At 36.2% G+C, this 25709-nt stretch overlaps 1 protein-coding gene across 1 annotated transcript in view; it reads left to right on the top strand.

The window, feature by feature from the left end:
- Xrcc4 (X-ray repair cross complementing 4) overlaps positions 1–25709 on the top strand; it is a 169292-nt gene that overhangs the window by 72089 nt on the left and 71494 nt on the right. Inside the window, exon 6 of the mRNA XM_051182945.1 lies at positions 24629–24776. Coding sequence (XP_051038902.1) covers positions 24629–24776 — 148 coding nt within the window. The remainder of the gene's footprint in view (positions 1–24628; positions 24777–25709) is intronic.

The following is a 25709-nucleotide window of genomic DNA, read 5'->3' as shown; positions in this document are numbered from 1 at the left end:
CAGAAGGATTGGCAACTAATTTGCATGGGACCAAAAAGGCTCAATTGATCTTCCCAGAGGTTGAGATCCACATCTGGTGGCATTTCTTGCTGGAAGTAATGATCTTGGCAGTGGTGAATAAATGAGTTTTCAACAAAACCAGACATGCAAAGAGACAGGAAACCATGATCCATACCCAGTCGGGGAGAGTGAGCAAAGAGTCAATAGAAGCTTTCAGATTTTCCCCAGATGTTGACTATAGTACAAAAAGACTTCAAAGCACAATTAAAATATTTTAAGAAAACATGCTTAAAGAATTAAAAACGAGCATGATAATACGTTAACATGAAAAGATTCTTAACAAGGATAGAAGTCATTGTTTTCCACAAGTACAGAATGGGAATTCTGGAGTTGCAGAATACAATAGCTTAAATGACAAGTCCATGGAAAAGTCCATATAAATCTATGACGAGAAAAACATGTAAGCTAGGAAAATGCCTGAAGAAATAATAGCCAAGATGTTTAAAGTCTTATCAAAACTAGTAAGTATTCAAAATACCTAAACCCAAGTAGAATAAGTCCTGAGATGCATACTGAGACATGTAATTATAGCCTGAAAGCTGGGGCAGAGAGGAGGAGATTATCCTGACAGCCACTACCCACATCAACGCCTGCTACTGCACAGGGCCTGTAGGGTCCTTAGCACTAAGAGGCCAGAAGAAAAAGGAATGGCATTGAAAGAATTCAGAAATTAAAGAGAAAATGTGAATTTGTAATTTTATATCCATTACAGTTTCTCTCTAAATGAAGAAAGAGTAAAACCATACTTATTTCGGTTTCTTAGATTTACATTTACACCCACTTTACATGCATGCATATGCCCAGAACACACTAGGATCCACATGAGAGGAAACACATGATTCTTATCATTCTGAGTCATGCTTATTGTAACATTTTCCAGCTCCTCCCATTTTTGTGTACATTACAAAATTTCATTTTTATAGTTGAGTAAAATCCAGTGAGTATATCTAACATTATACAGAAGAGAAAAATAGGGAGAAGTAGGGTTGTTGTGGAGGAGTACAAACAAAATGAGATGGGAAAGCAGAAAAGAGACCAAGGAACGTGCATGGGGGAGAAGAGTGAGGGAAGAAACGCCAAGGAGGAGGATGATCCACTAGAAAATGTTATTTGAAAATGCTGTCACTATCCCTAAAATGGTGTGTGCCAATTTTAAAATGAAATAATATTTATAGAATAAGACTGTCATTGGCAACCTACCTTATCAGTAATACTTAAGAGAACTCCTTCAGGCTGAGATGCAATAATCACAAATTGTACTAGGAATTACGGGAAGAAATTAAATCAACAAAGCATGAAATATATGGAACAATATAAATACTACATAAAGGGAATATAATACTTCATGCCTGATGTCCTTGCCTAAAGATTGTACAAAAAAGTAAAGTAACACTATGAGTGGTGTTAAAACAGAGCTACAACAAATAGCAATAACAGGGAAAGATTGCCATAGAACAAAGATTCCATATGTTACCAGCTGTCTAGTGTACATCAAGAGGTAAAAGTATGCAATTAGTAATTGAAGATATTTCCACAAAGATATCTCTGGATTCTGATGGCATTCTAGCAGTTTTAAAAGATAGCTATTTAAAGAAATTATAACAGTCTCTGAAAATTTATTTCAGAAAATAGAGGTCAATACTTCCAAATCATTCTGTGAGACTGATAATAGCAGTATGTCAAAGTCACAAATCATAGAAGCTAATCAAAATGTTAGCAAAGTGAAAACAGAGACAGGAAATATACATTATGCACACCTGACTTTTACCTATCTGGCGACAATAGTTCGCATCTTAAAATTCATCAATTTACTTACATTGATAATACACTAAAGCATACACAAAAATGAAATTTCATTATGCAACACCCCCTCCAAGAAATAAGCACCTAGACATTCCCACACACATTACTGGAACACTCAACAGAAGGAGTGTATAAAGGGGCTTCCTTAGCCTGATGACAGCATGTGTGAGAAGCTCACAACTTTATCTTAGTTGATGGTGAGCTACTGAATAGCACTGCCTCCCCCAGTATCTGGAAAAGGAGGATACCTTCTTTCATCATGTGATCACTTCAGTCAGCTTTGTATTGCAAGTCTCAGTCAGAATAATGACTTCAGAGATTAATAAAAGACACCCAGATCGGCATAATGAAAACAACCACTTTCTTCATATGATATTATCTGCCAAGAAATGGAATTAAAAATGAGCCAGTCAATGAGTAAAACTGGTGTCAATGTGTGATAAAAATGCATAAACTCCATCCTATTTCCATATGTTTGCAACAAAAAACCAAAAGAAATCAAGAAAATGAAGATTGGGGTTGGGAATACATCCCTACCGATAAGGATTTTCTTAGCATGTATGAGATCCCAGATCCAATCCCAGATCTGCGAAAATAGTGATGGTAATAAATTCTGACTGCTAAGGTGAATAACAAACAAACAAAATCTATAATGTGTATATTAAAAACAATAAAACATGAAAAAATAAAACTTGAATAGATTGGAAAGCATATGAATTTATTGATTAGAAATTTTTATTTTGTTTAGTCAGCCAGTTATATCAGATTTCAGTTTCCACACATCCATAACAAAATCACAGTTGATATTTTGGCAGACACTGACATGCCCATCTTAAAATTCAAACTGAAATGGAATAGTCAGAATATTCCTCAAAACAAAAATCAGAACTTTAAGAACTACCAAGATGAATAAATTAAGACAGTATGCTATTGACAAAGGATGGCCATTACATTTTTCCTTCTCGTCAGCAATGTGTAATAGGTCAGTTTCCTCTACATCTCTCCCAGTACTTGATTTATGTTCCTTTTTTGTTTCTGATTTTGTTAAATTGCATGTTCTCTCTCTGCTCTTTTGTTAATTTGGATAAAGGTTTGTCTATCTTGTTGATTTTCTCAAAAAACCAACTCTTCATTGCATTGAATTTTTGTAGTTTTCCTAGTTTCTATTTTGTTGATTTCAGCCCGCAAGTTGATTATTTCCTGGCATCTACTCCTACAGGGTGAGTTCGCTTCTCTCTGTTCTAAGGCATTCAGTTACACTGTTAATTCTCTTATGTGACTATCCTCTGTTTACTTCATATGGGCACTTAGTGCAATGAACTTCCCTCGTGGCACTGCTTTCAAGGTGTCCCATAAGTTCGGGTATGTGTCCTCATTCTCGTTGAATATTAGAAAGTCCTTAATTTCTTTCTTTATTACTTCTTTGACCCAGGTGTGGTGCAATTGCACATTGTTCAGTTTCCATGAGTTTGCAGGTTTTCTGCTATTTGTGTTGTTGCTGAATTCCAATTTTAAAGCATGGTGGTCTGATAAGATACAGGGGACTAGTCCTATTCTCTTGTATCTGTTGAGGTTTGTTATGCCACCTAGTATGTGGTCAATTTTAGAGAAGTTGGTACTTCCATACTTTGTATTAGCCAAATTTTTTTAACTCAAAGATTCATATTATATGTCTTTTCAACATATTTATCATGGTGTCTGTGCAAAAATATTATAGAATAGATTTGTACTTTTGCTAAAAAAAAAATCAAATTGCCAAGCCTTTGTGAAGGTTTTATTAAGTTATTATTTAGACTTTTAAATGTAAAGACTCATGTTTAAGCCGAGTGTAGACATCACTGCATATGCTTACATATGTAACACAATTAATTGTAGTAAAAACAACTTAAGGATGCTCATAGCCAGAGGTGCGGTTCAGTGGAAGTCTGATACCTCCCATGGATGAGGCTTGGGCTCAGGCCCCAACACTAAGGGAAGAAAACAAAGTCTGCATCATTTATGAATTTTCCCTAGGAAAGAGAAGCTTCATATCTGCATTGATCCTCTAAATCAGACCACAACTGAGTTGAAACAAGCCTGGTGTGAATATAGTGGTCTCAGAATCAGCTGAAGTACAATAATGCCTAATATAGAATTCCCACCTTCTGGTTCTGTGACAAGGATCCCTACCACAAGCAGCACATCTGGTCTCCTAAGCCAATTCATCATTGTCACTTATAAGGCATATTTAAGATCAAAAGGATAGAGAAGGTTACCCATGATGAGGTTCTGGAGTGCTGCCAGCCCACCAGCATCGATGTAGTGTTAACTGCAGTTTAACTCTGAGAGCCTGGGATGTGTGAAGGATTGATATCAGCAGGCTCTCCAGACAGAGCTGAATGTGTGTTGTGTAGACAAGAAGGGTCACAAGTAGGGTGGCCAGATGAAAGATACAATGTGAACCCAAAGTGCCAAATTTAAGCCTGTGGGAAAACTGGGGAATGGTAGAAGAGAGTGAAGCTAGTTAGAGTTGGGATTTTAGAAGGAGACAGATATAGGGTATTTTGTAGGGTGTCAAAATAGAAAAGAAAGTAGGGTTATGTCTGTCACATCACTGTTCAAGATATGGTAACACCATGCTATCTTTAATTTAAATGCATGAACTAGATGAAGTTAAATAATAAATGCATGATTTCTTTTATAAAGTAAGCTGTATATTCTGGTTTTCCTTTGGCATTATGTTTTTCATGTAATGTTGTATGAAAATGCATTGAAAGAAGTCATTGACTCTGTAGTAGACTTCCAACAATTCCTTATATCTTACATATGACTCACATGCTCTTCTTCTGTTGCTTCGTCTGGAGCTAAGGACCAAACCCAGGGCCTTGTGCTTACTAGGGAAGCACTCTACCACTGATCTAAATTCCCAACCCCTTTGTTGCTTCTTTTTTTTTTTAAATATCATTTTATATTTCAACCAAAGTGTTCTCTCCCACCACCCCATCGGCTCCCTCCCCTCCCCCCACCTGTCCAAAGCCCCTCCATCCACTACTCTCTTTCAACAGGCAAGGACTTCCATGGGGAGTCCACAAATTCTGGCATATTAAGCTGGGGTAGAACGAAGTCCCTCCTCTCTGCTCTAAGGCCTCATAAGGAATTGACTCCAACAAGCTAGCTCATGTAGCAAGGATATATCCTGGTCCTACTTCAAGGGGTCCCTCAGATAGATCAAGGTACATAACATACAACTCTCGTCCATATATGGAGGGCCTAATTCAGTCCCATAGAGGCTCCACCGCTGTCAGTTCAGGGTTCATGAGTTTCCACAAGCTTGGGTCAGCTGTCTCTGTGTATTTCTCCATCATGTAATTGACTTGATGTCCTTTGCTCATGTGCTCCCTCCTCTCTCTTCAACTGGATTCCCAGAATTGGCCAGATGCTTGGTTGTGGATCTCTGGATCTGATTCCATCAACTCTAATCAGATTGTTGAGTACCCCAACTCTCATCATACAGCTGGTGTTGCTTCTTAAAGTGCATGTTTGTGTCCATTGGAAGAAGATGATGAGTGAAGGTGTATCTCCACCCCTTTGTATCTACAAGGGATTCTGTTCAGTGTTCCTCGCAGAGGTGAAAATCTGTGATGTTCAGGTTCCTTATATAGCATGTGTTATATCCATAGCCTCCTGTTTTTGTTGTGTTTGCTGGCCAGTTTTCCTCACCTATGCACTCAACCAACTTCAGGTCAAAGGTATTGTTTTTAAATTGTCTAGCAAAAACAAAGTAGTGTTTGGGCAAGATTTATATTGCCTTAGGTATTTTACGTAATCCAGAGGTGATTTATATTATAAAGCAGAATGTATTAGATTATATTAAAACATTACACTATCTTGTACAAAGGAATTGAGCACTAGAGGATTACCTTTTGTGAGGCAGGGTTTCTCTGTGTAGCTTTGGCTATCCTGGAACTTGCTCTGTAGACCAGGATGGCCTTGAACTCTCTGAGATCCTCCTTCCTCTGCCTCCCAATATCATGAACATGCACTCATATAATTAGAATATAATCATAAATAAGGTGTTACTAGTGGTCATTCCATTCACATCCTCAAAATGTTTTATACTTAGAATCTGTGTGTCAGTAGTGATCAAACATTACCAAGATCATGTCTGCCAATGTAATCTTTGTAGTCCCTATGGTACACAGAAACAGAGACCAGCTCATTTGGACATTTAAATGACATATAATACCATTAAGTGGAATTAAGTACCACTTAAGTGCACAAAGCAGCAATTAGCGGAAACAGAAAGATCCTCTGGAACACAGAAACTGTATGTAGTGTGCTCTTTTTTGTCACTTATAATAAAAATTCTATTACCTATCACTGGAGGTTTTTAAAGATTTAGAAGGGAAATGGAAATTTGGTCCCAGCATGACTGGAGACATAGCTTCCTTGTATGAGCCAGACTTGCATTAGGAGGCATTAGGAGACGATGTTTTGGTTGATAATGTGATGACTACACGATGCATTAAGAAAGATTATTAAGTCAGCCAGACATTTTCTTCAGTATGTCATCTTGGTGACCTCAGTATTGCTGGGCCCAGTGGCCATGACAGTGATAACAAAACATCAAGTGTGGTTCCAGGGTCATTTACTATAAAGACCACCAATGGTTTGTGAAGAAAGAGCTACTTGCCTTCTTTTGAATGTTTTTCAGGGTTTTTTGTTTTTGTTTTTGTTTTTGAATGGGAAAAGTTATAATTAAGTAGAAGCAGGAAGATAAATTTGGGTGAGAGCAATATAACAGTTATCGTAGTTCTACCATAAGACTTAGTATTTTTTTTTTTGTTAAAAAATGGGTTTTAGAACCAAAGAAATTTCAAAAGCCACGAGTTAATAAAAATTAAAGTTTTCTTTACTTATAAATTGTTGACTTTAATGTAGTTATTAAAAGCAGTTTCATTAAATCAGAAATACAGGTAGCATGCATAATTTTCATTTCAATATTTCCATTGTCAAAAAGTTAATTTCCAACTGATTGTAAGAGTGAAAATTTAAAGACAAGTGTAACTATTTATTCTATACTTTTAAATTCATCCTTTTATAAAAGAATTGCTTTTTATTGATATTATATCTAATATAGCTTAAACAAAGGTTACCTTACTTTTAGCTGTTCCTTTGTCTTTTTATGAGTTTTCATATCAAAAACTAGTTTCATTGTGATACTTCTAGCATTTATAATTGAGAGTTATGAAATTGGGAAAACTCTCATACTTTTTGTGATACTTCTATCATAGTTTGGATGATATCAAAATTTTATTTTTAAAAACAAAAGTGTAATACTATTAAATTTGGAGAGTTTACAAACATTAGTTTTAATTTTTCCTGTGAAGCTGTTGTCACTCGTTTAGAAAAGATATTATCATATAAGTTTTTGTAATATGACTTTGCTTTGTAAATTTTTTCACAATTTTTAAAATTGTATTTTGTTACTTTGTTGTTTTTAATACATCCCAAACTTTTCCCCCTCCCTCCACTCCTTCTGGTCTGCCCCTCCCTCCTGTCCCTTCTCCCTCAGATTTTCTGTACTTCTTCCCCTCACAAAATAGTAGGCCTCCAGGAATAACAGCCAAACAATCGTAACAATATACACTAAGACTAGACACAAACCCTCAAGGCTGAATGAGACAACCTAGTAGGAAGAAAGGAGTCCCAAGAGCAGGCTAAATAGTCCAGAGACACCCCCTCTCCTCCAGTTAAGAGTCCCACAAAAAATCTCACTAACAACCGTAACATATTTGCAGAAGACCTAGCACAGACCCATACGGACTCAGTAATTGCCTCTTCATTTTTTGTTAGCCCCGGTGGGCCCTGTTTAGTTGATTCTTATGGATTCTTCTTGTGATTTTTTTCAAGGAATAGCAAGCCTACACTTGAACTCTTTCTGTGTAATAGTATTATATAGCTTTCCAACATGAAATAAAATTGTATTTTTTTTTTTATCATTGGAGAAAGCATTCATAAGGACACTTGTTTTGACAATTTTACACACACACACACACACACACACACACACACACACACACACCAAATTACCCCTGAGCATCTCCCTTCCTTTCCCTCTTAACCCTTCTTCATATAGTGTTGCTATACCATTGAAGAAAAAGAGAAAAATGATTCTCACTTCCTCTGCTATACATGCTCCAGGAAGGGATGCAGCCTTGTGGGAACTTCCCATATTTATGAAGGCAAGTCAGTCTTGGTCAAGTATCCATTATTGATTGCTAGGTGTTCACAGTTGAAATGACAGTACAATCTAGACAGGCTCTTACCAGCCCCACAGAGATACACACACACACACACACACACACACACACACACACACACACACACACACACTTCATTAAGGATACTACAGGGGAAACAGACTCACAGATGCAGGACAAGTTGCAAACCTTCCATTTGCCTCAAGGGAGCTAGAAACTGACCACACACTGCTTCATATGACCTGGCTCAGACTTCACAACCCAATCTGTCTCCTTATTTTGAAGACATCAAGTCCACAGATAAGAAGCCACACCCTAAAGCCAGTACCTCAAAGCTATTGGTAGTACAAATTCCCACAACAGTCTTTCATGATGCTTCAGCTCCAGCTCTTTAGTTCTTTCAACTACCTCTTCTGTAATGGTAACTATAGGAAGACAGTGATGGAGATGTCCTTCAATTTAATGGCGAGCACTCGTGAGTATGTAATGAATAAGTATTTTATCATGATGTGTATATCACCATGTCTTTATTTAATATCTATTAAATTTGAATTTGAGAGATTATTTTGCTTTATTTGTATGTGTGCATATGTGTGCAAATATCTGTATTTGTACAGGTGCCCACTCAACCCAGATAAGAGTATCTAGTGCTTTGGACCAGTGGTAAATGCATTTATGAGCCAACTGATGTGGAAACTAGGATTTGAATTCTAGTCCCCATGATTAATCAGCACACATTCTTAACCATGAAGGCATCATTTAAACACCCTAATTCTTTTCCGTTATTGCACTATCACTTTGATGAAAATAAAAAATGCATATCTATAACAAGATGTACTATAGCTCATTTTGATTGGAAATCAAACTATGAGCCGAGATCTCATATATATTCTTTTCTTTATAATTGTCAGTAATAAAGAAGCCATCTTTTATTTACATATATCAGGTAGGGATTCTGGAAGTCACACATGTACAAGTATTTGCATTTTATAAAACATAGATTACTGTTCTTCTTAGGAATTTTATTCTTGTGAGTAAAAGTACACACACACACACACACACACACACACACACACACACACACAAAACCTTTCAACACACTTCCTTTGTTTTTCTACTGTTTTTTTACTATTCCCAACTGTTTTCCCCACCACCCATTCTTTATCTTACCACCAGTAAATTTTATAAATTGTGACCACGTTCCTTGCAGTATAATTAAATATATTTTAGGCAAACACAATAAATGAAGTTTAATCGGATTATTTTTTCAAATAGCCTACCTGCTGAGTTGTTTTAATGTCATTTGTAAATTGTTGACAGATTTGGACTCCTATTGTAATCTAGCATACCATGAAGACAGACTAATGCTTTATTTGAACACAATTGCATAACTAAACAAAGCCCAGCAGTCAGTATTTTAATTTGGCACAATTAAATCTTACTGAACATTTCAGGAGTACAAAGTATGGTTTTTTACCAGTTGTTTTTCTCCAGGCCTTAGGACATTTACTTAACATTTTGTTATAGCCAACTTAGCCTAAAAGACTCCATTCTTCCTCTGTTGTTTGGCTAGTTTGCCACTTACTCACAGATGCACTAGGATGGATTCTAAACTGCCTGGGAGAACCACTTCCCTGGATTTCTCATTTCTTACAGCTGACATGAGTCACAATTCCTTTGGCTTTGTAACATTCAGCGAGATGTTTTTCTAACTTACCACACAGTGTGCCTCTTTTAATAGCAGTTCATCCAGGTTTAATCTTGCTGTTGGATACCACCCCAAATAAAAGTTTCATCCCTTATTATGCTTTTCTTTCCATGAGACTATCCTAGGATATTTTTAAAGGCCTATGTGCAGGCTGTGCCTCCATAAAATATTTCCATAATAATAAATAGCTACAATGTCCTGCCAGCCTCTATCAGTCACCTTTTACAAATGTCTTTCTGCAGTCATGATGTGCAGCATTGCAGTTTTAGTTAATTGTATGCTTGTCTGATTTTGAACTCTAAGAAAATAGTGAACCATGGTTTACAATCCCAGCCTTGCCATAGTAGTTTACATTTACCAAGGGCTTTGCATGTTATATCAAATTGAAGCATCCAAATATTTCCATAGGATGTCTGTGAGAAAATATTTTTAAGAATGTTTCATAAACATTTACACAGTACTGTTGCCTAAAGCTAAAATATCTAGGCAGGAACTGAACTCTCACACCATTCCCAGGCATGTGTGAGTTTACTCTTCAGATTACAGGTACTTCTCTTTAAAGATGCTTATTAATTTTAATATAAAATTTGAATGTTATATATTTTGTCCAAAACTCTCTATGTAATTCTTATCTCTCTTTCCAAACAGAAGATCAATTAGGCTGACTGGGATTACTTAAGTTGTTTCTTGTTCAAAAGCAAGGTCATTTAATCTTGAAAGTTGTTGGTCAGAGAGAATGATGGGCAATTGAGTTAGTATTGATTCTGTGTGTTCTTTGTAGATGATTGTACAGCTAGTTGCTTTCTGTAATTTATCAGTTTTCACCCTGACCACAATCAATATCAGGCCTTATAACTGTCTCTTATTTAAGGAAGGTTACATAATCTATCCAAGGACATACAGTGATTAAGTGGAAGACAGATTCTTAACACATAGATAGATGTCTGTATGCCACTGTGTGCTGGAATAGAGGAACACACCAGCATGTCTAGCTGAACTCATATTTAAGTAATATGAAAACCCAGGTTATTTTACATGGCTCACTGTTTGAGGGCCTTTCCTTATACTTAATAACTATGTTTTATTGTTAATTAAATGTTGACTATTTTACATGAATTTATAATATATAAAGTGAACTGAAATCTCAGAGCCAAGTTTTTTTTTTTTGTGTGTGTGTTTGTTTCATTTTTTGTTTGTTTGTTTGTTTTAATCAGGATAGCCTGACACATGACATAAATGTCAGTTAAATAAAAAGACATAATCATCTATGAATAACTTTTTAAACTTTCAATAAATTTGATGTCAATATAAATCCTGCTATTTCCCTAGCCTTGAATTAGATCACTTCCTATATCTTCTGGATTCAGAGGTTGGTGCATTTTAGATAAAAATAGTAAACATATACCTCCCAGGACATTTTAAAAATGTAGATAAAGGTGATATCCTGTAATAACTCTCTGAGAGATTACAACAATCAGTCCATGTTATTAAGTTTTCAGGGTGCTCTAAGTAAAGACTCTAACCTGTAACCAAATCTGAGACATAAATAGAGAAAAAATGAGATAGAAAATATACAATATACACTAATAAATACTTATATGTACAAACTGTTTACCATTGTGTGCATATGAGTGGGGGATGCAATTGTTTTTACACAGGGGTGAATGCTGCTGATATCAAAGAACGTTTGATCACTGTCTTAATTAGGGTTTCTCTTGATATGAAGAGACCCCATGATCATAGCAACACTTGTAAAGGAAAACATTTAACTGGGACTGGCTAACAGGTTCAGTGGTTTAGTCCATTGTCATCATGGCAGGAAGCAAGGCAGCATGCAGACAAACATGCTGCTGGAGATGTAGCTGAGAGTTTTACATCTTGACCCTCAGGGAACAGGAAGTGAACTAGATCCTACATTGGATATAGCTTGAGCATATGAGACTTCAAACCCCACCCCATAGGAACAGACTCCCTTCAACAAAGCCATACCTACTCCAACAAGGCCACACTTCCTAATAGAGCCACTCCTTATGAGTCAAGCATACAAACACATGAGCCTATCCAGGGGCCATAGCTTTTCAAACCACCACAATCACCAAAATCACTGTTCATGAGGGAGGCCTATTGTTTTTCACAGCAAACAAAAATCAAGCTTGTGTTCTAATGCAATTAGCTACAGAGACCTTTGGTTCATGAGGAAGAAATCAAGAAAAGAACAAACAGTATCAGAAAGTATAAAGAAAACTGAGATACAGAAGTTTTGGAGTATAAAGAAATCAGCAACATATTTCTTTTATTACAATATTAAAATTAAAATTAAATATTTTGATGGTAGCTAGGAAATTATATTCCAATGCTAATGGCTTCAAGTTTTAGGCAATTCTAATTGATTTCTTTTATTCTCTCTCTCTCTCTCTCTCTCTCTCTCTATATATATATATATATATATATATATGTGTGTGTGTGTGTGTGTGTGTGTGTGTGTGTGAGACTGTGTGTGTACATATTTCTTCCTTTCCCTCGGCCTGCCTTTTAAAATAAAATCTCATCATTTTCCCATGGTATGCTCTTTATATTCATGATTTACACACACACACACACACACACACACACACACACACACACACACACACCTATCCATACATATGTGCATAGTTTTTGTATACATAAGAAAACATTTGTTTTTTCTGACTGGGGATTATTTCTCTTAATATGATGATTATAGCTGCATCACATTCAACAAGTATCAAGATTGCATTCTCTTAAAGGCTAAATAAAATTTCATCATGTATATGTATCAAATTTGTTTACTTCATCATTTTCTGATGGACATTTAAGTTGATTTGTTTTCTTGGCTGTTATAAATGCTTATCAATGAATTATATGTATAAATATATTGATGGCATACTGTCTAATAATCCTTTGGATATATATTCACAAATGGTACAGTTGGGTCATACGATTCTTCTGTTTTTATGAGCTGTTTGCAGTCTGATTTGCATAGTGCCTATATCTGTTTATATCCCAGGGGGTGGATAGTAATGATATTTATTCTTATTCACATTAGACTATGCCATTAACAATTAATGCCCATTGATTCTGTACTCATAGAATTTTAATTTTTCATTAGAGAAGGTAGAAATAATTGGAAGATAGATGGAAAGTGTGTTAGCATTAACCTAATTCATTTGCTCTAATATTTGTTAAGTGAGTATTAGATATTGGACTTGAAGTTGGGTTCATGGATGCCATGTTAAATAAAACATTGCCTCTTTTCAGCATCACCTTCTGGGGGGGGAAGAGTAAAACAGATAAACAATTCCAATATAAAATAGCAAGTACACGCAGAATGTTTTGACAATGGACTGTGTTCTGTATATATTAAATAAACCAATGATATCTTAGGCAAACTTGCTTGAAATGTTATACATCAGATTCTAGAAAGACAAAAGAAATTGTCCTTAACCTGTGGTTTACAAAGAACAAAGCCTTAGAACTGTGTATATCTATATCTAAGTAGATATAGATATATAAATAGATATAGTTATAGATAGATATATACACATAAAAGTAAGAGAACTGAAGAAGCATGAGCAGACTGAGAATGAAGCACTGAAAATAACTTAAAAATAACTTCATACATAAAGCCATGAACGTCTTGAATGAGCCAATAGGAGATAGTCAAGGAAGGGTAAGAAGATGTGGGTTGCAGGTGTAGGTTGGGTCTGGCATAGTATTGAGAAAAAGGCTGGGTAGAGTGTGTGAAAGTAATGTGCTGTGACTTTTAGGAGAGAGCTGATTAGAATGTCTATAATGGACTGCAGGAGTAGGGGTGGTCTTGAACCAAAATGCATAGAATTGGGCATAGAATTGACAGGAGAGAAATAATGACTCTAACAAAAGCACTGTTTCCATCATTAGGGCAAAGACACACTTAGAGCTAGTATGAAGCCCACTGGAAACATTTAATGATTTATAGAACAATCTAGATTTTTAGATGTTGAGTTTTGGTTTGAGAACCTCAAATTTTATTTGAAGTAAATTTTCAAGAAACAGAGAGAACTCTGTATGCAGAGCCATGCAAACACATATTCTGCCTTTGTGACAGCTGAAGGAAGAAGGAGCTAATGTGGATAAGCTCCCCAGTGGCAAAGAGCCAGTATGATACATATTTGATTCCTGAGACTTATACTGCAAGAGTGCTGTCAGAAAAAAATAGATTATTTGTGGTAGTTTTAAAGTAATTCAGGTCAGGTAATACCAGCGTAGGAAAGTCAATGGTTATATTTAATTAACCTACTGAGTGACCCAACAGTGATTTTTTTTCCAACATTGATTCACATGTAAAACAGCTCAAAATAGCAACTAAATAAAATAAGAAAGTCAAACAATTGTCTTGTAAGATTTTATGTTAAAGTATTCATTTAGTAATTGAAATCTCATATTGATTTTTTTTTATTTACTTGTTATAGTAAAAATATATCACATTTTTGTAAGCAGAAGCTTTTTTGTCTCACCCGATCACACAGCCATTTCTAAATAACCACTCAGAGACTTAATATTAATTACAAATGTTTTTTTTTTTGGGTGGAAAGGGATTTTTATTATTTTAAAATATTGTATTTTTTCCTTCCTTTTTTATTTTATTATTTTATTTTATATAACAAATTCCAATTAAATGAAAACAAACGTTTATACACAATATTTGGGAATTTGGGCGCTGTTCTTTCCAAACTACTTCCTGCTGGTAAGGGGCGCTGTTATGGGGAATTCCAAGAAGATTCAGATATCCTGGCTGTAGTCTGTAGGGCTGTTTTGTCCAGCTGTTTTGAATGTAGGATCACCTTGTACTCTGTTTCAGGCTGTCTGGCATGATCAAACCACATTAGTCTGGAAGGAATCCACATCTTTTCATTTTCTGTGGAAACAAAAATAGAAATCCTTTTCCCAGTAACTTGTCCTTCAACTTAAATTTTGGAGTCAAAGCATTTTTTTTAATTTAATTTATTATTTTACATGTCGATCCCAGTTCCCTCTCTCTCCCTCTCTCCCTCCCTTCCTCCATCCCTCCCTCCCTCCTTCTCTCCCTTTTACCCTCTCTGCCCTCTCACATGCACTCTAACCACCCTCCCCTCCCATCCCCCCACCCCAATTCCATATGTAGGGGAATGCCATCCAATTGGGGTCATGTAGATCTGACAGGTCATTACAGTTAGTTCTTACATATAAATTAACTCATTTCTACTAATCTGTGTATATGGCCCATGGCTTTCTGGCAGGGCTCTTGTGTGTTGCTTCTTAGGCAGCTGCTGGCATCTCTCAAACTCTGCCCTTCTTCTCCTGTATCTTTACTACTGGGTTAGGTCCCACACTATGACCTCACTTAAGTCTAATGAACACTTCAAATATCTGTTTACAAATATTGTGATATCTTGAGTGTCTTAGTTACTTTTGTTGTCATGCTGACAATAAAAACAAGGCAAATTTTGGAAGAAAGGGTTTATTTGGGGCTTACAGTTTCAGAGGGTTCAAGTCCCCTTTACCATCATGGCAAGGAGCAGGACAGCAAGGCAGTCAGCCACACTGGAGCAGTACGTCAGAGTTTACATGTTGAAACAATAACCAAGAGACTGAGAGAAAGACTCGGAATGGCAAGGAATTTTCAAAACTCGAAGGCTATTTCCAGTGGCATTACTTCTCCTAATCTTTCCCATATAGTTCTGCCAAATACATAAGCCTATGGGAGCCATTCTCATTTAACCCACCACACTGAGGTAACAGGGATTCAAAAATTTGGAGAAATCACATTCAGTTTCTAGTAAGGAATTTCTTTTTCACCAAACAGCAATCCAGTAGACAGTTTCCAAAAGAAGCATTATGAATTGATTTAGTAAGAACTAAGAAAGGCATGCCAGAAGGAAAGTCTTAAACCTAAATGCTGATTTCAGCAGAATAAAGATGGTAAGAAATGGAAATCAAAATCCATTTTAGTGAGGTAAAGGGAAGGACAAGATAGAAACATGTGCTAAGGATTTGATGTAAGTAACCACCAAGATTGCAAGCAGAAATTGGATGTTCGGGGTCTGCAGTGCTTACCTCCCTGCTGAGTTCCTGTGAGCAAGAAAATCTATGAGAAGGAAGAGGCAATAGTGGAGCACAGCTGATCAAGCAGATCTTAGACTTTATCCTATTTTAAATACTGCATAAATTCAAGTTGGCTTTAGAATTGAGACGTAACTAACTGAAAAATACAATTTTCTAAGGAGTGTAAAATCGAGTATGTAATACAAAAATACCAATCTTTCACTTGATGTAATAATAATGAATCCTGCTTGTGAGTTGGTTTTTTTTTTTTTTTTCTTATTGTTCATAGCAACTTTTGATTTCTGCTAGACCACTATACTTCAGAGTCAGGAATTTGTTGTTTTACTTTAAGGAGGTTTGATTTGTTTTCACAGGCAGTCACTACTGACAAGTCATCTTGCTTCCTTTTCTACTAGTTTTTGAGAAGAGCATGGTGGGTCTAGACCATGGTGGGTGTCTCAGAGAGCACAACCCTTTCACTTGTTTATTCCCTAGTGCATAGTTGGCATCTGGGCTTCTACACAGGTCACCAGGCCCTAACAGAGTCCTGACTGTCCATGTGCAGCTTCACCCTAACCCAGCAACTTATGATGGCTGTGTTGTGGCCCGTTTATTCTGCAGTCTTCTCTCCATTGCTACGGCCTCGTAAAGCCAAGCTGTGGCATGGAAATTGGTTTACACCTCTCTGTGTCAGTGACGTCATCATATTCTGAATGGGCCCCGGCTTTCTCTGCATTTAAGTCCAGAAAGAACCTCATCATATGTCCTATGGCTCTGCTATTTCCTCCTTTTAGGAAGCAGAGTCATAGGTTTATTGAGAAACCAGAAATATCTTCTCTTTATGTTAGTTCTATATAAATGTAAATATACAACCCTTGTCTCTTGTAATGCTAAATTTATTTTATTATCTGATAGTACTATTAGCAGTTTGTCAAAGACAAATCACAGCAGCTTGCTACCTTAATGCAATCTCCTGTCCTAAGGAAGAACTGTCCTAAGAAAGAACAGCTGATGAAAATGACTTGGGTTGAAAACTCTGAGAGTGGCCATCACCAAAGCTTGTTTTCTTCCTCTTTATGTCCTTGACTAAGAAAGTCAGCATTCTTTAATGAAAACTTGTTTCAAAACAACAACAGGTGCTTTGCTAATTTAAAAAAAAAAATTGATGTAGGCCTTGAATCATTAGGCCTCCATGTCTTCTTTATTAAAATTCCTGAAACAAACCAATGTGAAAGTTATATGATTCTCTATAAACTAGGAAAAGGTAGTCCAAGAAGTGGGTTATATAATCTGCTTACTCTTTGGACCTGCTGTGTTTAGTACTATTATGTAGAGTTAGTAGATTTTTAACATTTTATTACCACCTGGTCTGTATGCTGTGAATATGTGTTTCTCTTACTGATTGATGAATAAAGCCGTTTTGGCCAATTGACAGGCAGGATGTAGCCACGCAGGAAGTATAGGAGAAGCTACGGGACTAGGAGAATGCTGGGAAAAGGAGTGTAGGGAGTGAACCTCAAGAGAGATTCATGTAGCTGCTGAGAAGAAAGTTGCTCAGGCATCACTGGTAAGCCATCACCAGGTGGAAATACATAGATTAATAGAAACGGGTTAATAATTAAGAGGGAGCTAGCCAATAGGAAGCCTGAGCAATAGGCTAAACAGTTTGTAATTCATATTAGCCTCTATGTGTTTATTTCGGATTAAATGGCTGCGAGACCAGGCAGGACAGAAACTTCCATCTACAACCAAGTATAAATCAGAAGGATAAATCTTCTAGAAACAAGAAATTTCAATTTCACTGTAACTAAAGGAATGACATAACTATGAAAGAATGTATAAGTATAGAAAAATTATATATATATACATATAATATATATGTATTTATATATATATATATATATATATATATATATATATATATATATATATGTAAGGAGTAGGGTTTTTCTGCCCGCCGCCTGGTCTGGTCCCGCCGCCACGCCAGCCCCAATTAACACACTGAGACTCTGTATTTGATATAATTCTATTGGCCAGTTACTTGTTTCTTATTGGCTAGCTCTGTCTTAAGTATTAACCCATTTCTATTAATCTCTACGTGGTCTTATCTTACCGGAGAGCGGGGGCCAATGGTTCTTTTCTCTCCATTCTCTCCATCTTGACTCCTCCTTACTACTTCCTCTTTCCTCCTTGTTTCCTAGTCCCTCCTATTTTCCTTTCCTATTGGCCAGCAGTGCTTTATTCATTAACCAGTATGAGAAACATATACAGAATGACATCTCCCATCATATATATATATATATATATATATATATATATATATATGTATATATATACACACACACACACACACATACACACACACACACACACATACACACACACACACACACATACACACACACACACACACACACACACACACACACACAGCTTTAAATAATTACCTGAGGTTTTGCTGAAAATTCAGATGTTAAAATTTCCCAGTTTCTTCAGAGTTTAACAAAAATGTCCACTTGATTTTTATATTTAAATCACACATTGGTGGCACTCACCTTTAATTCCAGCACTCAGGAGGCAGAGTTCCAGGCCAGAGTGAGTTCCCTGACAGTCTCCAAAGCAACACAGAGAACCCCCCTACCAAGAAAGAAAAGTAAAGGAGTGATTATTCACCAACTGCCCTCTACGCTTTTTATGGTAAATATTTGTACGAAATTAATACAGAGTATCTCATTGGATAAAACATAAAGCAAAGCAGACATATGTTTCTGAAAGCTTCTGGAGACACATGACATTCAATCTCATGCCTTCCTGCACTCCATTCCCTTTTAGTGTCCTCTGTCCTTTCTTTTCAAAAATCATGGCCTCTAAGAAAAGATTAGTGACTGGAGAAGATTCATTCTTGAAGGCCGTGATTTCTTTCATGCTTCTTTTCCCAGAGCTCGAGTCTTTGTCTAGCTCCCTACCTTATCAGTAAAGAGAGCTGACTTTCTTTTATTTCTGCTTTCCCAGCTGTGCTATGCTAACCTTCCCTGTGTGACTATGTTCCTCAGCTATGTTGTCAGGCAGCGACTGAACACAAATGATGTACTTATTTTTCATTTCACTGAAATACTCAAGCTTTATAAAGAGTTACATTTCATTAAAAGTGCATCAGGAGAAAAAAAAAATCCCCAAAATCACACAAGTCTGTATGAACAAACACTTGCTAGTGTTTGCTATTGATGGCAGGCCACACCTCACATAGGAACAATGAACTCTGTGTTGGCTCAAGTGTTGCAGACATGGGTAACTTATTGAAGCTGAGGAATTATAGTTTTGTTTTGTGGAAACTTATTAACCATTAAATGTACTTTCCAAGGTTTGTTATTTTAACAGTAAAATTATATAAACTGAATACTTAATGGGGTTCTTTCATAAACTGCTTTTCCTAGATAGAACTATGTTTTTAATGCTAACTAAATCGATGGTAGCAGACATAATCAACAGTGTTATATTTTATATAAACACAAACTAATTTGAGGAATTACTTATTTTAAACCAATTAGTATTTAAATTTTATGACAATTAATCACTGATTGTATTGAGTAATGATTCTGTTTTATACATTGTGCTAATATAGTAGCACATAAGACAATTCCAGCCCAACTTTGTGCTTCTTATACGTATCAAATTAATTATTTTAAGAGTGATGCAATTGATTAAAGATGTTGGGAAGCTATCTAAAGATGCTAAAACATGACTAGGCAATTTCCATTAATGTTTGTTATTTGAGTTCCTCTAGAATATTCTCTAGACTTTGGGATGTAGCTGAGTTGTGGGATGTTTACTCACCATGCAACTAGTCCTGGGACTGATGCTCAGCATAGCACCATACAGAAATAATTTCACTGAAGTAAAACCCTAATCCCCAGCTTTTTGTACATCAACATGCTCAGAAGTAAGATAGACTTTTAGCTTCCTCTTGGGAAATATATTTCAATTCCATCTGACAACAAGTACATTTTCAAAAGAAGTTTCTGTAAATAAGGAAAGCAGTATAAGAAATCAAATTGTAATTGATCTTTGGCAAAAGAACAGAAAATGTGAAGCTCTACAGATTAATTACAAAAATATAACACTGGTACAGGTTTAAAAGCTGTGAGATCTTTTTTAAACATTATGTTATAATTTCCTCCATATGGCTTCTTGGAAATAGTTGCATTCTCTTGTGCTACTTGGCTATAAGCCTTGCGAATGTCTTCTGTAGAGTACCTGATATAGAAAAACTTCAGTAGTTATTAGATATTGGAATAATGTACCCTGTTGTATGAAGAAAAGCTTCATTACAAGCCATACAATTAAAAAAAATTGAAAAGTTATCACCAAGTTCTGTTGTTGATGAAGAATGCTACTTCATGTACTCAACCCACATTATTTTCAATAGTTTCAGTACTTCTGAAGTGTGCAGTTCATGGTTAGTATCCTGCTGTGTCTCTTATTTTTAGAATACTAGATTTCTAAAAAATGACTTCTTATGTTACCACAATTTAGTAAATGTTTGTTGTGAGGTTTGTATTCCAGGTGTGCTAGCCAGAGAGAAGTCTGACTTTTTCCATTGTGTATGATGAACCTGGAGATGTGTCCACATGCACACAGATGCTTTCGTGTTTGATGCTGTATTATCATTTTATCTAGTGATTGCTGATGAACAGGTTAATCTGTTGACTTTTGTGTGAGATGGTCATCAGTTATTTAGTAGATCATAAAAACAGGATGACAAGAGGTTAGAGCTTGAAAGGGGGCTATTTAGTGAATGATGAGGAATAATGATGTTCACTTGTTTCATCAGATTACAAATTTACTGCCTCCGATAGATTACTTAAGATAATGCTGTTTGAAGTGTGGTTATACCCACCTTATCTTAGCTTCTTGTCCTGATTATCTGGGTTCTTGTCAGTAAGACATACCACAGAAGTAAAAAGTAGCCTCAGGCCTTAGAGGCTTTACTCTCTCTGTGGAAAAAAGAAGATGTTTTTTGAGGTTTCGCGTTATAGGTTGATTTTTTTCCCCCTTAATGTTTATATCTTTGGAAATAAAAGACTATGCCATATGTATTGCAAATGCTTAATCAATTCCTGAAAATGTAAATTAATTAAATAATTGAATTAAAGTAGCCCAACAGTCTGAGCATTTTCATAGCTGCCTTCTTAATAGATGGAGATTTTTCTGACAGTTGGGTTATTTTCTTTATTGGAAATAACCCAGTCCCATTTGCCTTTTTATTTTATGAAAAGATCTAGAAGTTGTCCTAAAATTTCATTTTTAAATTCATTCCATAGGAATCTCAATATTTTCCTATAAGATCACAAGTATTCTTAATGCTGCAATTGTGTCATGTATATCTGATATGTTTTGACTTAAAAAATAATTTGTACATGTATCTAATTATGTTTGATTGGTTTTTATTATCTCAGAATTCAGAGTGAGTATACATCTTCTAACTGAGGAATTCAGAGATTCCAAGATTTGCCCACAATAAAGGGCAGAATAGAAGCTGTACACTCATGTGTTCCTACTGCATTTTCTCTTACTCTATCTTGGTTCCCGAATAAGTCCGACTGTGAAAATAAGAGCTTGCATGTTCTAATTTTTCGTACATAAAACTACTAAGTAGCAAGATAGCAATGTTTCCATGTGTAAAATGTAAATTATCACTAACATTCATACTGTAATTGGAGAGAGAAGACGGTATGGAAGGAAAATAGCAGCAATACAAGATAGTGTCTGTAAAACGAGTGGCTGGGATTATTAACCCCAAGTTTTATAGGTAGGAACTGCTAGGGGTGATAAGTAAAAGTCGGTGCTAAAGGGGAATATAAGTGGGCATCCAAAACAAAGCAAGGAGCAGATGTGAATATTAGTAACACTGTAGACCTTGACATATGTGAAAGGCATTTTCTTGAGAATATAGTCAACAAAGCAAATCAGGATTATGTTTCAATGCTAGGATCTTAATACTTTGTCATGAGTCTGGGAAGCAAGTGGTAGCTTTATGTTTGTTCTTGACCTCCTTCGTTCTACAGTTTAATGCAAGAGCTACATTTAAAATACAATGAATAGTAAATAATATCCCTCAGGATACTTGGGTTAGAGAAAGCATGTGAGCAGACAGCGATAAATGTGTGTGGCCTGGAAAAAAGAAATGTGGCTCTCTGCATTAGAATATAACAAGCTGTACATCATATGAATAGAAAATCTCTACAAAGTGATTAGAATGAGAACCTAATAAATTATAACCCTGAAAATAAATTCCTGTTTTCGGTTTTACTTTATTTATTGAAATTAGATGTTTAATAAGCACTTGAATTCCTCCTCAGAAAAAAAAGCAGCTTCCAAGAGACAACAGCCAAATAGGTCAAAACAATATACCATGTGGCAATGAGGAAGCCCTCACATCAAGACTGTGCAGGCAAACAATATGAGGGGAAGAGTCCCAAGAGCAGACAAAAGAATTGGTTCCCAGTCCTGTAAAAACACCAAGCTAGCAACCACAACATATACACTGAGGACCTGGGGCAGACCCATGCAGGCTCTGTGACTGACGCTGCTCTGTGAGCCCTGCTTAGTTGATTCTGTGCTATGTTTTCATGTAGGGTTCCCAGATTTTCTACGGGGTTCCCAGATCTCCAAGGGGAGGGACCTGATGGAGACCTTCAGTTCTCTCTCTCTCTCTCTCTGTGTGTCTCTCTCTCTGCATATTGTTTGGCTGTGGGTCTCTGCACTGGCTCCCATTAGATGCAGAAGGAAGCCTCTGATGACAACTAGATAGGAGAGATTTATGAGTATAGAAGAATATCATTAGGAATCAATTCATTGGTGTGTGTGTTTGAAAAAAAAATCTAAAAATATTAAGACTTAAGAGTTTATTGGTCAGAAACGGAAATGTACCAGGTATTTTTTTTTTCCCCCTCATGGGACTTATCCAAATTCCCGGCAGTTTAGCCAAGGGTCATTTAATTTGACATTGAGATTACCCAGGGAAGCCAACACTCTCCTCATGTCTTCTCTGTGCTGCCAAGATCCTGCAGTTCTGCTGTCAGATGAGAAGTGTGGTTTTGTGTGAGCCACCGTTTATAATAGCAGGGATTGTGTAAAGATCCCTCTTCCCAGCTCAGCGAACCTGGTGAGACCTTGAGATTCATCCCACAGCCTCTGCCAGGCAGTGCTTCAGCTGGCTAGCTGATTGACAATGGCCTTTTTCTTTTGTTTATTGCTTAGAAATTACTGGGAATACCGAAAGATACACTGTGGTGACAGAGAGCTGATGGTAGTGTTAAAACTGGGGATTCTGGAAGTACAGCTATAGGATATTCAGTTTGCAATCACTTGAAATTCTTACTGTTTCATCTTCGTTTGTAAGATGGGGAATTTATTGCCTTTACCCTCCCTCCTTTTTTTCCTTTGAGGTCCACGGTTACCTATTTTGTTTGTTTTCTTTATTTTTCCTGTATTGTTAATGGATGTTTTTCATATAATACATTCTGATTAAAGTTTTTATCTCCCCAACCGCCTCCCAGAGCCTTCCCAACTTCCCTCCCATCTGAATCTACACCCTATCTGACTCTCCTTAGAAAACAAATACACATCTAAAGAAAAATAAACAAGAAACAAACAAACAAAACAAAACAAAACAAACTGGAATGGGACAAAACCAAAAACTTAGGAAGACTAAGATAAAAAGAAGGCAGAGGCAGACAGATTTGTGTGAATTTGAGGCCAGCCTGGTTCTACATAGTAAGTTCAAGGTTAGCCATGGCTACATAGTGAGACCCTGTCTTAAAAAACAAATAGATATTTAAAAATCCAACCGAGGATTCAGGTGAGATTTGTCACAACTTCCTCAGTGAAGTGTTAGCTTTTGAAAACTATAGTTCTTGACTTGTTTTCACCGAATCAGCTGCTGTTTATGGCATAATACTAGTAGGACCTGCACAGTACTTTGAATTTTCTACATCCTCACATTGAAGCTTTTATATAGTGTTCAAGCTTCCTCTTTGATTGTGCCACAGAACTTTTTTTTTTCCTGATACACCTAAATGAGACATGAGGGCATGTATATATACCAAGAGGACACTAGGACACATTAAAAACTCTGTTATAAGCCCCCAAACACTCCTTTTTTTCTTTTTAATAGAAACATGGATTTTGGTAGAACAGTTTGTGTACCGGTTAACAAGCAGGTGTTGTTAGTGCCCTTAAACCTTTTGGAGCAAGAGTAATAGTAAACATAGAAACATAAAACAAATGTGTTTCCATTGTTGCCTCTGCCTCACAAGTACAGGTCACCCTGAGGCTTCCAGACTTCAGCCACTTTAAATTTCTCTTTAAGCCTGTAATTTTCTGTAACTAACAAATTGCCACACTCCCATTATCACTGTTCTAGGTTAAGTTGCTTCACGGTGTCCCTTTAGTACATTACTTATCCACTGTTGAGACTGTGTTTGCCTCAAATAGGCAGAGATTATTTGAACCAGGTTATTCAAGTAGACACTGTTCATAATTCTCACATTGGCGTTAAACTATTGCACACCAACTATGGGATTCATATCAGCAAGTGTGCATAAGGGTTTGAGAGAGTAGTTTTGCTATATTTTCATTGTGACACTTATGCTATTACTGAGGAAGAAATGTATTATTTAATATAAATTACGTGTATGATCTTATTGCATTGCATTTCATTTTATTTTAGCCACTCTTTGTAAAGAGGATTCCTTATTTTCAAGTCCTGATGTCACTGACATTGCACCGAGTAGGAAGAGAAGACATCACATGCACAAGAATCTTGGGACAGAACCCAAGATGGCTCCACAGGAGCAGCAGCTTCTTGAGAAAGAAAGGTGAGTGCTGTGTCTGATGCGGGACTGAATCCTCATATGAGACAATTAAAATGTTAGAGCTTAAAGCTATGATGTGGGATATTAGAAAGTGACCCAGAAAATATATTTTTCTGCTCTGTGGTTAGTTCTTATTAATATTTCAGGAAGAAATACCAAGAATATAAGCAGTTTTCTTTGTGTTTTTCCACAGTTTAATTAGAAATGGCATATGGGATACTGCAAGTATTAGAATGCATATTGTGTTCAGTAAATCATTTCAATCTAATTTATTGCTTAAATGACACTCAGATTCACATTCAAATTAGCCACTCTATCCAGTTTTCTTTCTTTCTTTTTCTTCTTTTCTCCCTCTGGTAAAATTCTTCTTTCTAATCATCTGTTTACTTTATATCAAATATTGAACTTATATGCTTTATTTTACTCTTGGTTTAAAATTTGAATTTATATTCTAATTTAATTGTAATGAATTTAAAGTAAAAATGTTTTATTATAACAAAACCATGGATATTTGTATAGTATTATCAGTTCAATTCTGAATGAATGATGAGTGTGTGAATTGTTTGTGCGCACGCACACACACACACCCACACACACACTTGGGGGGGGATTTGTTTTCTTTTCTTGTAGGTTGTAGTTGTCTTAGCAGATAGCATTGTTAGATCTCTGCAAAATGTGGGACGAGAACACCTGGAGCTCACAGGGCACTTTCTTGGGTCTCCTGTTTAAAGCTGGGTTTTCTTCACACCCTCATTATAATGTGTCATAGTTGTTAAAATGCAGAAGCAAAGAAAAGGTGAACTGTTTTCAATCAATCCAGGCACCAAACATTTATAAATGCACAAAACTATGTTGTCACAAACTTTTTGTTTGTTCAGAAAATATGTTAATGTTTCATAAAGAGTATGTTATTCCAATTAATGATAAAATAGTCCA

This window comes from Phodopus roborovskii, unplaced genomic scaffold, assembly GCF_943737965.1.
Source record: "Phodopus roborovskii unplaced genomic scaffold, PHOROB, whole genome shotgun sequence".
NCBI lineage: Eukaryota > Metazoa > Chordata > Mammalia > Rodentia > Cricetidae > Phodopus > Phodopus roborovskii.
The sequence above is the reverse complement of the archived record's forward strand: the minus strand, read 5'-3'. Positions and strand labels throughout refer to the sequence as shown.